This window comes from Mytilus californianus, unplaced genomic scaffold (genome assembly GCF_021869535.1).
Source record: "Mytilus californianus isolate M0D057914Y unplaced genomic scaffold, xbMytCali1.0.p SCAF_3, whole genome shotgun sequence".
NCBI lineage: Eukaryota > Metazoa > Mollusca > Bivalvia > Mytilida > Mytilidae > Mytilus > Mytilus californianus.
The window spans coordinates 120,037,150-120,054,628 of NW_026262679.1; the positions used below are offsets into that span (position 1 = coordinate 120,037,150).

Here is a 17,479-nt window from a genome sequence, read left to right on the forward strand (position 1 = left end):
CAGGCACATACATACAGAATGTGGCGGGGTTAAACATGTTAACGGTAAAACATAAGAACGAACTATACAAATCAGTTGAAAAAGGCTTAACTCATCAGATGGATACAAATAGAAAAACATGTAACAAAAACACAGAGTGGACGTGCATCTAAGACTAAATTATCAACATCTCCGTAAAAATGAGGATGTGCTATCCCGTTTGAAATAAGTTTTCTACAGGTACAACCATACTTCTAAGTAAGATTCCCCCCCAAAGGGTGACCTGGGAATAGAAGTATGGTCATCATTGGTTATCCTCCGACCGGCAGTAGAACCCTTGCCAAAGTGGGGCGTCCGTTTGGCTGTGCGGGATGTACAAATTTGCTGCCACGTCCGGTCAGAATCCGTGGGGACGTTAAATTCGATGCCTCGTGTATAGAGAGTGCCACGCTCTATGCACGTTAATAACCCTTGCAACAACTCTTTGAGGGGTCCGTAGGTGACCTGTTGCAAGGCTAAATTGCTGTCCCTATCCAATATACCCTCATTTCCCGTGGCCGTCTAAATTTCTCCGGCCTTAATCCCTGACGCCTCTATTACAGAACCTACCTATTGTATTTATTGTTAATTTGTTCTCGTCCTGAATATGCATGAAATATTTGCCACTGGACGTTAAGCAACCAACAATCAATCAATCTAAATAAGATTTTAAGTGATTTGTGGTAACGAAATCCCTGCCTTAATAATTTACCAGTGATACATAGATTACGTTCATTAAAATCCAAAAACGTTACAACAGACACGGGCATAGCGAAAGAGTTGTGATATACAAACACCGTAAGATAGTGCCAAAGGAACATCACCATCCCAAAAAGGAAAATTAACAATAAGGAACGAAGTATGGAAAGCAAAACAAATACTTATAGAATTATCAGTACATATGAGCATATAAATATCGAAAATAGATCAATTCTTTTTGCTTTGGTGGGTTTGGATTACTTTTAAATAAAACGACCATAAACTCAATGAAAATCAACAAAGCACTAAAATGACCTTATATATTAAATTTTTTTGGGCAATTTTATCCAGTGAGATGTAAATATTTCTGTACTTAACTTTTAAATTCCACTTATTTTTTTCATGTTCAAAATTCAATATCCTTAAAAATGCATCAATATCCCATATCCCATTTACTTTTAGGACAAATATCCCATATCCCTAAAATTAAAATGGCAAATATCCCGTATCCCAATATACCCTATACAAGCCTCATGATACATCCATCCATTCACCAAGGTAAACTTTTCCCTCAGGAGTTTGAACCTTAGTTTCTTAATAATTTCTAAATTTATCAACCTGGAGTTTTAGAAAATATGTAAAAAAATCATGTTGGTACTGAAGCACCGACTACCTAGCTGACGATATCATCGGGGGTTAACAGTCCACCAGCACTGGTATCGACCCAGTGCTAGTACACGAAAGTAACACTTTATGAATTTAATTGTTGTTTTTGGTAATATTGATTGCCGGAATAATTTAGTAATAATGGCAGAACTTTTATAGACTTTCGAAAAGGTATTCATAACTTCGATTGATTAAGAGCTTGACACATTATACTGTGGATTGTTGAATATCGTAGGCGTTATTGACGTGCACTCGACATCTCCTTTATCGTAGGCGTCACTGACGTGCACTCGACATCTCCTTTATCGTAGGCGTCATTGACGTGCACTCGACATCTCCTTTATCGTAGGCGTCATTGACGTGCACTCGACATCTCCTATATCGTAGGCGTCATTGACGTGCACTCGACATCTCCTTTATCGTAGGCGTCATTGACGTGCACTCGACATCTCCTATATTGTAGGCGTCATTGACGTGCACTCGACATCTCCTTTATCGTAGGCGTCATTGACGTGCACTCGACATCTCCTTTATTGTAGGCGTCATTGACGTGCACTCGACATCTCCTTTATCGTAGGCGTCATTGACGTGCACTCGACATCTCCTTTATTGTAGGCGTCATTGACGTGCACTCGACATCTCCTTTATCGTAGGCGTCATTGACGTGCACTCGACATCTCCTTTATTCAGATCGTCCTTTTAGGACAAACATCAGTCGTTTAGTCATTTCAATAATAACAGAAGGGATCAAATGTTTATCCAAATATATAATAAAGCAATAAAAATCGGGTCTAAGTGTCGACGGAAGCATTACTTATGAAATCATTGATAACTTCGAATTCTACATATACGGAATGTTTTTTTAAGACACAACAAGAGTTGTAAAACATTATGGAACAATGTAAAGTTTTCTGCAAAAACTGTCATTAGTGCCCTACAAAAATTCCATAATAAACGATTGCTACTAGTAACATAGATTATCATCGGTCATAATTTCATAAGGTATGTTCTTGAAATATGACTTGGAGGTAGCGGATGGTAATTAAAACAATATATAGATAAACAGAACAACATGAAAAAACTGCTGATTTTTTTTTTCAACACCTACCTCTCATTGTATAGTGAAGAAGTATCATTATACAAAATACTTTCAAAAACAAAACTACTTATTTGTAGCGAGATCAAATTGACATCTATACCATATATATGAAAATCTCAAAGCAATATCAAGGTGACCTCTACCTGCTCTACCGTGTTCATGAGGACAAAAAAGCAAAATCGTGGTGATGTGTACAATTTATATGACAACTCCAAATTAAGCAAGACCAATGTGACCTCAACCTTATATGAGACCACAACAAATCAGGATGATGATGATCGCCACCATCGGTGTACTGCGAAATACACACCCGGTATAACCCCCGATACAAAAAAATCCGGATGCTGCCAAACAATTTCGAACCCTTCTTTTAAACTGATGTAGTACATCTACATATAGTTGTTTATCAAATTGCTAGTAAAGTTGTTGCACCTTTCCATTTTGCATATGACGTTTGGTATCGTTCGCTATATTTAATTAAGAAGATGTGGTATGAGAGCCAATGACACAACTATCCATCCAAGTCACAATGTGTAAAAAGTAAACAATTATAGGTCAAAGTACGGCCTTCAACACGGAGCCTTGGCTCACACCGATCAGCAAGCTATACCTTCTTTAGCTAGGGTATAATAAAATGATTGAAGTAGGACGGCAATATTCAAAAGGTAAAGAAAAAAGTTTACAAATAAATGAACAAAAATAGAATAAAAGTGTCACGGTTTGAGTTTTAACCCTAGAATTGTCTAAAGGGATACCCAAATCCTTAAGGAAGAAAATTATATGTTAGAACATTAACTTTTCTTAGTAAAATTTACAGATGATATGTAGCTACTAATTTGCTCATTTTATATTATTATATGCTAGTGCGCACTTTCAATCTTTCGTTCTTATAAAAAAATGATTAATAGTATAATTGTTGTTTTATTAGTTTTACAAACATGGCTGCATTGTTTTTCAAAGACGTTACTAATGTTACAATGCACTTATATAGCTTAGTATGGCCCTCTATCTTCAGTTATTTTGTAAAACTGTCAGAACGTACAGATTAAGGGGAGACCATTTGATTTTGGTTTGGGGGCGGAGGGCAGGAGGATATTGAAAATGAATACTGGTAAGAGCTGAAAATTGATATAACTGCTAAAAACAGGATGGAAATAAATATTGTGCAAAACAAACGGCAGGAAATGGATTAATACATGAATATTGGTCCAAGAAAAAAAGTAAAATTTTTGAGCTACAAAAAACGCATGCGTAGCCGCAACAGATGAGAATGCATAGCAAATAAAAAAAAAAGTATCCTTACCGTAAATACATCTACTGGGTCAATTATAGATTGACGACCGTAAATGCATTTACGGCTGTCAATGATAGATAGCCTTTTACGAGTTAACGTATCCTATTCACGAAAACCGTAAGCTTTGAGTGGATTAAATATGTTAATGAGTAAGGCGTGGCTATATATGATTTGTTATATTAATGATCCGTCAAAGGTTAAATGCTGACCAATAACAGTTTACTGTGCTTTTCATGAATTAGATATGTCAATCAAATAGTGGCGTGATTTCTGTCTATCGTATTCAGAAAAGTAACACATGCAGCAGATGTCAGTAGGATTTGTATCTCAGATACATGTACATGTAAATGCATTATTGCCGTGGGATTTGCATAGAAGTTTACAGACTCGAGAGCCATCTATGTGTTTTTTGAATATTTTTTTCTCCCTGAAAAATCTTGAGGAGGATAGATGCATGAGAAGGAAGTAAGAGCACTGGTGTAAACCCCTCCTATTCTTTGCTTTTACTATGAGAAGCGGACAACGACGGGATTCGATAGTGGTCTAAAAATCTATTCAGTTTATGCACTCCTCTAAAATTATCAGAAGTGAACTCACTCGAAGAACAAAGGAAAAATTGCGGGTAACCGTTCATGTTACAATGACTTTGATGGTACACAGGTTTATCCCGAAAAGCGCCCCGGACCCACCAAATTCATAAAGTCGCAGTGTTTATTTTCTTTTTCCAGCACTGGGTGGATACTGTTGCTGTTTGACTGTTTCTCTCCGAGGGTATCATCATCCCAATAGTCAGTACTCCGCCATTGGCATTATTTACAACATACATTTCTTAAATATTTTCCCTTGATTAATTTAGATAAATTAAGTATCTTAGATGGTACCTTTGATAACTATTAGATGACTTTGGCTATTCTTCTTAGGCCTCTTTTTGGTCATTTACTATATAGCTTCTCCAGTATTTATACATCACGAGTTTTAACTGTTTTGGGTTTTAACCTTCCTTGTGGAAATCAATCTGCTCCAAAGAGTCTGACTGTCTCACTTGGATGCATTTTTTTTTCAGAACAAAAAGCGCTTTAGACTCAAGTAATTTACTACGTGTTGTGTTTTTTTTTTCATATATAGGGCAATATGCATACAAGTGAGCGATATAGAGATATAATTTCATCTATTTTAATACTTAAGATGACAACCAAAAATTAGTGTTTTAATTCTCATATGTAAACATGATACGTGTGTGTGCCAAACCTGTTATTTAATTTTAAGAAGATGTAGATATTTTATTCATTGTAAATCGTATTTATTTTAATATGTTTAATCTAATGTAGTTATCTATAATTCTGTATAGAATGACTCTCATTTTATGTAGTATCGTTTTACAATTTATAAATATCCATTGTACGTGTTGAGTGATGAGACTTTAATAAAACATTGAAGTGAAGGTTGGCGCCTGTTAAAACGTTTAGACCCGCTGCATTTTTATGCACCTGTCCTAAGTCAGGAGCCTGTTGTTCAGTGGTTGTCGTTTGTTGGTGTGGTTCATAGGTGTTTCTCGTTTCTCTTTTTTTTTTATATAAATTAGACCGTTGTTTTTCCTGTTTGAATTGTTTTACACTAGTCATTTTGGGGCCCTTTATAGCTTGCTGTTCGGTGTGAGCCAAGGCTCTATATTGAAGGCCGTACTTTGACCTATAATTGTTAACTTTTTATACATTGTGACTTGGATGGAGAGTTGTATCATTGGCACTCATACCACATCTTTTTATTTATACTAATAGCATTAAAGCAAATCATGATTTCCAATTTCAGTTTTCAAATTACTTTGACTTCAACTGTCTGTAATTTTGAATTGTCGATAGGCCTCAGTGCACATGTTAAGGACTTTACAGGAACATATCGGCAAGTTTGGTTTCAAATGGTTCAGCTGCTCCGGAGAAGAAGTCTTGACTAAGTTCAACCAATCAGAAATAATAAAAGTTCATGAGGCCTTTTCCATGTCTTAGAAGAGTCTAAAAATGTCCAGATATTCGAACAGAACTTGATACCCCCGACGAACTTAATATGGACAACTAAGATACACTTTCTGCATTTTCGTTTCGATATTATATGTGTGGGTAATACAAGCCGGGTACCACATGTGGAACAAGATCTGCTTACCCTACCGGAGCACTTGAGATCACCCTAAGTTTTGGATGGGTACGTGTTGCTTAGTCATTACATTTGTTTTCTATGTTGTGTATGGTCTTTTGGTCGTTTTTCTTTTTTTGCCAATTTGTTTTCGACTTATGAGTTTGAATATCTCTTTTGGATCTTTCGCCTCTATTTTTTATGTGCTTTATACTTGGAAATGATTTTAACTATTTAATAATAATTTTACAACACCATATTATTTAAGGTCACATGGACTAGCTATAGTGCCATACAAGATTTTGTGAGGTAGACGAAATTGACCTTAAAACGATCGTATTGGATTTTAATGTCCAAAAATAGGCAGATCGGACATATTTTGACTGTATTTATGGACTACTTTTGTTTGGGATTAATTGTAATTATAACATTATAATGAGACTGAAAATTTTTTTTTTTAAGATAAACAATAATTTTACCTGGCGTAGCCGTGTGTAAAATGTATTTCGGCATTTCTCTTCGAAAAATGACTTGTTTACTGGAATAAAACGTCTGATTTGTAAATTTACTCTTTTTTTTCCCGGGAATAAGATATTAAAAAGTAATTTATCTACTCTATATGTGGAAAACTTTGTGAAAATATAGAAAGTGGCAATTCTTACCGTTCACACCTTTAGTTTCGTTGATAAAAAATAATATGGACTCTTCCAGTGTCCAGTTTGAAGGTCATTTACGTTACTGTACACATTCGTGCACGTTCTGATTTAGTCAATATACATGTATGAAAAAAATAAAAAGTTTGAAGGTAAACTAATAATAACTTAATCCAATAAAATTGCGTACGATTCAATAACAATGACCGGTCCACATCATAATAATTTAAAGGGGTAAACAGGTAGGGAGAAAATGACAGATATTTTAAGTTCATTTTTTATAATAACGAATACAGATTTGTCAAATAAACGTTTTGCTATAATTCCAAAAACGTGTCGTTCTGTATTGGTATAGTTTTCGGATCTTTCATTTGTGCCTTTAAGGCAATAGAACGTTTGGGCATCAAAAGTCTCCATAAGTATTGACTTTATACAGAAAATTCCCCCTTTTTAAAAATAATACATGGATACAAAGCAAAATCATTTCTTAAAACACTCCAAAAAATCATTCTGATTGGTATAGTGGTATTGTCATAAAAAGCGTTGAAATGAACCATGGTATAGCAAACATCGAATTCCCTCACAAAATGTTATCACACACTATAATATTCAGTCAGTCAAAGACTCGCCAAGTGTGTCAAGGATGTTTGAAATTTCTCAAATTAAGTTCAAATTATAAGAAATAGAAATCATATGCTCTGACAAAGTTTAACCTCTTTTTATATTAAACCGACAAACAAAAATATGTCTATTCTGAAGACTGCAATCACGCGCTGTAAGAAGTAATTTTCATATTGACAATTCATCAAATCAGTGCAGGCAATGAAGTTATCAACGCTTATGAAGTTGAAAGGTTATGATTTTAAACTTATTAAGAAACATGTGTCTCAAACATAGGTTTTAATTAGTTCAGATTAAATTTCTTAATATTTTACATAGTAAATGGAAAGAGTTAACCGTGATGAATTGTCTAATCTATCTAACAAATATTTGTTTGAACCAAATTCAAAACACAGGAACTGGTCGCTACTTTGGTGATAGTAAAACTCTGTATAAACTTTTAAAGTTATTCTTAATTCCATTGGTACACGATGAGAAAATAAAAAATAAAGAAATAGATGATGATGGGCAAAAATATAAAAAAAGAAAAAAATAATATAAACATTACAAACATACAGAAAGGAAAGTCCACCAGTTCAATGCTCTTCAACTTCGTACTTTATTTGGTATTTTTTACTTTTTTTATTCGAGAGTCAATGACGAATCTTTTGTAGACGAAACGTGCGGCTAGCACACACAATTTTAAGTCTGGTAAATCTCCGGCACAGAGGAGATCATATCCGTTCCGTTCAATACTACGTAACACTACAATCAATATATATAGGGAAAACGGTACTATTTATTCTGCCTTAGGCGACAAGACTAACTTTTTCTAAATTTACCACTTTTTATAATAAAAACCTGGACAAAACAGTTATGTGTGGTGTTAGTACTTTATTATTCTGTTTTGAAAATTGAAGCCAAATAGTATCATGACCAACTTCCAACGGAGCTTGTTTATGTTATCCATGCCCACCGTCATTTTACACCAAATTTATGAAATTTTGGAAGTCTTTTCGAATAATTCTCTAGAAAATATTTCAATGGGTTTCAAAATTTATATTGTAAATATACACACTGCAGTTATTCATAGATACCCTTACACCCAGTCACAGCGCCCCTAAGTTGACTTCCTTCACCTGCCTTGGGTACACAAAAGGCCAAACTAATGCTGGGAAAATGTAATAGTACTATTTTCCCTTAGTGTAGTATTGCGGAGCATGTACGGAACGGATATGAACTCTGCGTCGGAGATTGCTGGTATCTATACTTTAATTTAGTTTATCCAGACCCTCAATAAAGGAATATTATATAATTCTGGTCAAAATGTTCCAAACTGGTTTTGTAATTAAATTGTGGGTACAATGTAATATAGATTTGAGTATACCTAGTGGTGTGCACAGTAAAAAATCTTCAAATCATGAAATGCAAAACTCTGTTCCTTGTACATTCGCAAATATTCCATGATTTTATTTTCGACCAGTTCATCATTTGAAAACACACATTTCAAACATGTAGGACCGTTGTGTTTAAGACAGAACAGGTACACATGATCTGTGTAGACTGATCACGACCTTCACTAAAACGACGAGGAGTAAAACACACGAATACAAAAGAAAAACACAAGAACATGTTGATAGAAAAAGTTTTACCTCGATCTGTGGAAATTGCTGAATCAAAAGAAAAACAGAAAGAGTTTCATCAAGCAAAGAGTTGAGGTCGTCAAAGTGGCTAATGGTATTGTAGGAGACGTTATGCCCGTTAAACCGGAAGAAAAACTATAGTACTTAAATACTAGGGAAGACAGAAAGGCACGGAGTACGGGACGATATAAAAGTGAGAAGATTTAGGGGGAAAAGAAAATACTATGGATAATACATTCGGATTATTTGTAAATGTGAAGAATTTTCAATGTGCAACCCCGAGGATGGACGTTATCTGAGTGAGAGATAAAGACCAAACAAATGTAACAGTCGCTGAGCAATTATTTCTGCTCTCACCTGACAATCCATGCAAGATAAGTGCTAGTTTTACAAGAATATTTAGCAGCTATAAAAAAAAAGTATCTTCAGTTACTTACACACAACTCCAATGAAGCAACTGACACTAGATTAAAATACACCTGTGACGTAAATCGTTTGTTCAAACTCCCCCATTATTTTTCATGAATAGACAGTTATTTGCACTTTCTCTATAACCAGATAGAGGAAGGTCGACATACATATTTTGTTCTTATGATAGAAGTAACACATATAAAACCTCGGCATTCGTTAAAAAAATGTCCGCCTATATTGGCTGATATAATCAAAAGAGATTTGACCTGCTTAAATCAGACGAAGAAATTGTGCACGTGCAATATTTTTCCTCACTATAGAGAATAAACTCTGGGTTGGACTTTATTAATATATTTATTATCAGTACATTGTATTTGTTTTACAATCATGAAATGGACATTGGGTAAGACTTGCTGATTGATTTGTTTATCGCTGAACTGTTTCTGCTATGCATAGAACTCATCAAAGATAATGATCAAAATGTATTCTTAGAATATTACAGTATTACCTTAGAAAAGCCAAATGACATTTCAACTGATGCGTTATTTCAGTTCTATTCCCAGGTTTTACTGTTCAATATTTGATTATTTAATAAAAATTGTCTGACCCAAGTAACCAGCATATAAATTTAGACAACAGTAGTTTACCGACGTTCAAATCCTGTAAATCGATTTAGAAGAGACGAATGTAGGTAACAGACAAAACCTTATTGAATCGCATGTACTCCAAAAGGAATGCATGTACCATCCGTCATGCGAATCAACATTCAGTCAAACTTTCACAATCTGTAACAGACGACTTACATAGTATCTAAAGATCTGAGGCCTCAAAAACATGGTGCCAGTGAGTTGAGACACCGACAAATCGTATCGGTCGACCAATACGTGATGTAAATATTTTAAACATCACACTTCATTTTTCTAATTTGGTATAAACATGATAAAGTAAAATATATTGTCTGGCTAAAGATGGGTGTCAATTTGTAAGCCACTCAACCAGTCAATAAATTTATGATTAGTCTTATGCATTTATCCTCAAATGCCTTATGATTAGTGCTGTATTTTGATTTACGACGGTTGTAACAAGTACGGCAGTACGTGCGTGCCATTACTAAGCACCTGATATCACACTCAGTTTTTGAAGCGTTGCTGTAGGCAATTTTATTTTGCTGTGTACTGTTATTTTGGACTATTTCTTCTGCCCATGTTGCCGTTGACTTTCGTCGATTTTCTTTTTTTAATGCTCCATAGTATCTTCTATGCCGTTTGATTGCTTTTCGTTCCGTATAGTTAATATTGAAATGGTAAACCTTCTGTCATATTAACCTTAATATCAACCTTCAGAGAGAATCAAACTTTCCTTGACCTACCTTTTCGGATGATTAATATAAACCTTGTATTACATGTTATATAAATGCACTAAACCTAGTTAGTAAATCAATTGCATATCATTTGGATCTTTAGATACTACATGATTCGGTAACATATAAAAGAACTCCCTTTTTTTTTCAGGAGAAAATTACATCTTTATATATTCGAATTTCTAGAGGTGATTACATAACAAAACATAATAAAAAATTAAGATTGATTTTATTTTTCATTTTTATACATCTGCATTTAAGTAGATTGCAGAAAAAATTATTTTGATTTCCAAATGTATGCTTCTAGCTACATTATAATTCGTTTTCTTTATGGATTTATACACCTGATCTCGTTTTTACTTAATTGAACGTTAATTGTGACCGGTGTTCCTTTTGAAGACTTTTGTAATTGTTTTTTTGCAAACATAGAAATTTATTATGGAAATATGCAAGATTGATTGGTATTATTTGTGACACACGTTAATGCGCAAATTTAAAGGTTGAAGCGAAACTAAAATGTGTCCTTTGCCTTTCTGTGTGGTTTGTCCTGGGAACTACAAAAGTGTCTTTCTGTTCGGTTTATGACGTAGCTGTATGAAATCTGTGAAGAACAGCAACAGATAAAAGGGTGTGGGACGGTGTGATTCTTATCAGCAGATAAAGTACAGTATTAGGTAAAAAAAGTTTCACCTTTCGGAAATTCCCCTATTATTTGATATAAAAACACACTTTTAATAAAATTCAACCGAAGATATTTCAAGTCTAAATTGATTGATTTGATTTCATTATCTGCAGTTTCTTTCAATTTTTATGAGAAATATTTATGATTTATATGTTTAGGGAAATCACTGTTTAAAGACAGATATGAATTTCTACACGAAAAAATCATATGGCTATATAGAAAAAATAACACTTAATTTCCATATTTGTATACAAATAATGATTTCTTAGTAATGACATGTTATATAAATATATCTTAATAACCATAAAAAACTGTACATATTTTTGACTTTAAAAAATTATCAATTGTACCGCGAGATATGTAAGGTTTTTTCTGATTGGAAAATCAATTTGTTTTTCTTCATTTTTTAAACGTTTTATTGGTCTACTGATCGAAATCAGTAAAAACCTAATTAAACCTCGAGTGGCCGAGTGGTCTAAGTAGTCGAACTACTGTCAACACTGAGATTGTGAGTTAGAATCCCGCAAGTGGCAGGTGCACTCGACTCCAATCTTAATTGACTAGGAATTGTCAGTTTTCCTACCGAAGGTTGGTGGTTCTCTACGGACACTCCGGCTTCCTCCACCAATAAAAACTGACGACCGCCAGGAAATAGCACAATAGTGCTGAAAGTTGCGGTAACCAGCAATCAATTAATCAATCAATCGATCCGATTTAAGACAGATATCGATCAGTTTGAGTCATTGGCTATTGTCTTTTATTATTCTTCACGCACGTAAAAATGCAATATTTTGATTGGCTTATACAAGGGTGTTAATTTACTCTATTCTATGGTAAATACTCTATTACCCTTCACGGAGACGCTTGATCAAATGTGCGCTTTATTAAATACGGTTGGTTGTTAATTACAAGACGTCATAGTTTATTACTTTGAATTTGAAATTTAATCGACAGTAATAACAGAACATTCAGTATAATAAATTAAATAACACATATCTGAGAGGGTAAGAGAGCAGATTGTTACCCCGAGAAAACAATGTCAACTGAGGCGAAGCCAAGGTTGACAATGTCTTTTCGAGGGGTAACAATCTGCTCTATCACCCTCGCAGCTATGTGTTATTTATACAATGTCATATATAAATGAGAATAAATATTTGTAGACTGCAGTTTGATGCAAGATCTCTGATTGTTTCAGTCTTATTTATTCTTAAATTTTATAAATTCAAGATTTAGAGCTTTAAATATATTGTATAAACATTTGTATATCGTTGAATACTTACTGTATGTTTCCCTCTAAATGTCTTGATATTCATTGTCATTGAGAGTTTGTTTCATATGCCCCACATCTACTTGACGTGACGTGACGTAATTTTTATTTTGGTAACGAACAATGAAATAAACAACAACCCTTTAGATTCGGAAATGGCGAATAGTAAACTGAAAGAACCAAATGTCCAATGATAGAGTATAATGACGGTTTGATAAGAATGACATTTTGGGACTAATGAAATGAGACGTATTCTATGGAAACAGATCAAACATGAAGTTGATAACATTTTACGCAATATAGGCTACTCTCTTCCAAACGTCAATTCACTGCCTTTTGAATCTAAGTGTGCTATAGTCTAAGAAGTTACCATAAATTTGGAATAGAAAATATCAACATGAATTGAATGCTAAGACAATATTTAATATATTAAATGTTAAAAAGAGAACATTATCCGTTGTCCGTTGTGGGAAAGAATCTGCATCTAATATCCTACAAAATAAAAAAAGTAAATTGAAAAAAATATTTTGTGCTGTAATTTAACTAGTTGTATGTTAACTTCTCAATTCTAGGAATTAATCAGTAATTTTGATATAGACAAACTTTTTCAATTCTTTGAAAGACAGAATTTTAAACCCCGCCGCATTTTTGCGCCTGTCCCAAGTCAGGAGCCTCTGGCCTTTGTTAGTCTTGTATGTTTTTTTTTTTAATTTTAGTTCATTTATATGTTTTGGAGTTAGTGTGACGTCCATTTTCACTGCACTAGTACACTTTTTGTTTAGGGGCCAGCTGAAGCCCGCCTCCGGGTGCGGGATTTTCTCGCTGTGTTGAAGACCCATTGGTGGCCTTCGGCTGTTTTCTGCTCTATGGTCGGGTTGTTGTCTCTTTGACACATTTCCATTCTCAATTTTGTTTGTTAACTTATTGGTTTTGTTTTGTCTGAATTTTGTCTCATAAACATTTATCTATATGTCCTTTTATTCGTATTACATATAAACGCATCTTACAATGTTATTATATTAATAAGTCTGGAGTCTGTTACTACCCATGATGCCATATTTTCGTTTTTATTAGACATATTTGTATCGGATTTCAAAAAGAAAAAAAAACCTGGACATTCCTGGAACTTCTGTTTCAAACTAGCGTTATGTGAAAATGAGCTTCGAAGACAACTTTTTTTTATTCATATATTCCTTTTGAGAAAGCATGTTATCCGGTGCAGAAGAATTGGTACCGTTTGTGTTATTATCCATGATGATTGACAGTACGAAGCAATGGAGGAAATGTAAGTTAATAACATATCCTTATATTTGTTCAAATCAAATAGACATACCACAGCGGTGCAGCTTATATTTATTTTGAAAAAAAATATTCAAACACAATTATCATACCTTTACTACTTCCGGAACCACCCCCGTATCCACCACTGTAACCACCATATCCACCATATCCACCATATCCACCACTGTAACCACCATATCCACCGCCTCTACCACCATATCCACCATAGCTACCCCACCAAGGCTGTCTTTCAACATATACATGTCCGGATCCTACGTATCTTCTGCTACCTCCCCAACCACCACCCGATACACCTCCCCATCCACCACCGCGACCACCTCCCCATCCACTACCGCGTCCACCTCCCCATCCACCACCGCGTCCACTTCCCCATCCACCACCGCGTCCACTTCCCCATCCACCACCCCATCCTCCAAGATTTCCTCCTTTGTAAAGGCGGGCACTGACTGCGCTACAGAGGGCAAACAGCAGACAAATTGTAATCTTCATTCTACCAAAAAGGAAATTTATTTTAGTTATGTATACTAGTTCTGAAAAAAACCTTTGCACATAAATTTCCAGGATATCAAGAAGAAACTTTATTTGACTGTATTTGGATAGAGATCGTTTTAAGGTTACGAATACGATATAGTTGAGTAAAGTTTTACGTGTTTGTTGGCTTAAACCTTTAAAAAGCGTGTGGAAATCAGTTGATCGTATGTATAATTATTGGCATATTAAAGTTAGGCAACAATAACTTACAACCAAATGTTCTACCGTAGAAATAGATTAGCACAACCGTATTTGTCAAATCTTTCGGAGTTTTTGGTCCTCAATGCTCCTCAAATTCGTACTTTATTTGGCCAGTATTTAAACTTTTTTGATACGAGTGTCACTGATGAGTATTTTGAAGACGAAAGCGCGCCTGGCGTACAAAATTATAATTTGAATAAAGAAAAAAAAACTGAGTGGATCGCATGAATACCAAAATGAGCAAATTATACTATATCTTCTATGTACAAACATACAAATTATAGATATGCACCACTGCATATTATTTTACATGATAAATGACATTTTGTCAATGTTTTGACAATGCATCCATTTTTTTTGGTTTAAAAATCCAATTTTGCCAATCTCAAATGTAATGGGGCTTTTTGATACTAATGTGAGTTGTAAGAGAATCTTTTCCGTTTCTACGATTTGAGGCTTTTAGTAATTGGTATGATATATTTGGGATCATTATAGCTACAAATAAAGATCAAAACTCTAGAGAGTCATTGTGTTTCTAATGCTCAGAATAAAAAAAAGATTGTCTCAGCAAACATAATTGAGAAGTTGGTTAATATGTTGATAATGAAAACATCAAATAGACATCCACTTAACTAAAACAAATAAGTATTATAATCATGAGTTCTTACACTGGAATTTGAAAAGCTGAGCAACGAGCAAGTACTAATTTGAGGGGAAGTAGCTATTACATGGACACACAAGGATCTAAATAACACTACACTTATGAACAAATATTGAAATAAATACTTTAATATGATGCATATGTTTTGTCATTTATGACAAAGTAAATTTTTTTATTTAATTTGTAGTAGAAGAGATCCGATAACCTTATCCCCAAACTTTCAACTATTCAATGAAAAGACGTTATCTGTATAGAGGAACAAAAATTAAAAGCTAGTTCTAGTTTTTTCTTACTTTTGTACAAATATTTGCATGTAATTCGCCTCATTTGAATAAAGAAACCAGTTGAAGATACTTTGTTCCCAAAAATGTATCCACCCTCTAATGAAAAGCACTTGTATTCTATCTTTCAGAATCCTCTGTTATGCTACGTCTTAATTTCACTGTTACCTTTATATAGCATTTTATTGTACAATCTGGTGTTTGAAGGCCGTGAGGTGACCTTTAGTTGCTTAAATCCGTTTAAAGTGGACTCTGTTGGATAGTTGTCTCATTGGTAATCGTACCACATTTCCGTATTTTATATTTATCTATATATTCTGCAGAATTGTGAGTGTTCAATAAATGTTCATATTTGTGATTATTAGAATGCAATATCCGGCCTTAAAATAACAAACACAACTTGTTGACGACGAAAGGAACACTTTAAAAAGAGATTGTTTAAGTTGAAATATAAAGATAGAAAACAAACATTACTATCGTTTTCAGCAATATTCTACAACAAAAAGTCCATCTTTAATTTAAAATGTGTAGCTATCTGATATATAACCTATTCTGCATGATGATTATCATTTTGAGAAAACGTTTTGAAATGTATTACAAAGTAGGCGGTATGGCTAGAAAAGAGTCATTATTTGTCATTTGAAATTGCAAAAATGTATATTTCTACAATTTCTATATTTTGTTCAAAATTATGTTGGTTCTACTGATAAAAAATACGGTTATATAATCTGAACATTTCAGCGCCATGACCCCAGGAACATGCTAAAATATAAAATTAGTTATGATCCAAGGCTGCGAAAACTTGTCGATAGTGAGTTAAGAAACAGACATATCTAAAACGTATTTTAAACTATTAAAATATTGCTATGATGAATCTAAACATTTCATAATTTGGAGGATTAAAGTAGCTAATTTATGAATGAATAATATTCCCAAGGATTTTTATTAATAATGTTGTCTGGTTATTGTATTAAAGATAACAGTTCTGATCTATGTAATAGTTACAACAACCACACAACTAATCCCCTGTAGTTTTAGAAACATCATTAATGGCAGCATAATTTTTTGCCCTTTACGAGATAAAGAAAGACCTGCAAGTAATATACATGTTTACTCTTATGAAGGCATCTGCTTTTAGTTTTTCCTACACAATCGACATTGCCGACAATTACAAAAATTATAATTTTTGTTGACAATAGCTGACATTATACAGTTAATGTAAAACAGACAGAGAAAATGAATTTGGAAAATAGAAACTTACTTGATTTTTCTTTGTTCAGCCTCGATAAGATGACACAGTGTGGTGCTGAATGGTTGATTCTAAAAGCCTTATATATTGTTCGTTCGGTAAAAAAAATTATGACTTATGAGACATATTTTAATAAACAAATGAAGATAAATTATGGATTTTTAAACCACAGATTGATAAATGAGACTTTTTTTTTGTGACAATATACAATGGATAAAACTGATATATAGTTCAGTCGATTTGTGAAACAACTGTTCAGATGGTGGTAAAAGCACCAAACTTTGCAGAGTTTTAGCTTAGGTCATAGTTAACATTTATAGCTATGGACCCATTTCTGAAAATCAAAATGGCTGCTCTGGGTGTTCATTTTAAAATGGCCACCAGAAAATTAATAATAAAATCAGAAAAAAAATTATGAAAAAATAAACGGCTTTACCAATTGCTATAAAACTTGGTATATTTATCACTTATATTAAGGACTATAATTTGAGGACACTAGGTATTGAATAACTGGAAGCCATTTTGAATGGTGGCCATTTTGAAAACAAAAATTTCAAATATATCATTATTTGCTATTTTTTTTTTTTTATTTTTGTCATTTGCATTTAAACTAATGATTTGATACGTCTAAAACTAGCTAATCAAATCATTCTTATAGGACTATTGCTATATGTATTTAATATTCACCATGTGGTCAAATAAACCATGCATATGTCAACGAAATGAAGGTATCTA

General features: G+C 33.7%; 1 protein-coding gene across 1 annotated transcript; it reads right to left on the reverse strand.

Annotated features, from left to right (window-relative positions):
• Positions 1–12,921: 12,921 nt before the first annotated feature.
• Positions 12,922–16,832, reverse strand: LOC127736008 (ctenidin-1-like). Its single transcript, XM_052246506.1, has 3 exons — positions 16,757–16,832; positions 13,911–14,311; positions 12,922–13,011 (listed from the first exon to the last, which is right to left on the reverse strand). Exons 2-3 carry the CDS (start codon positions 14,308–14,310, stop codon positions 13,004–13,006), a joined length of 408 nt encoding a protein of 135 aa, XP_052102466.1. The 5' UTR covers position 14,311; positions 16,757–16,832; the 3' UTR covers positions 12,922–13,003.
• Positions 16,833–17,479: the final 647 nt, after the last annotated feature.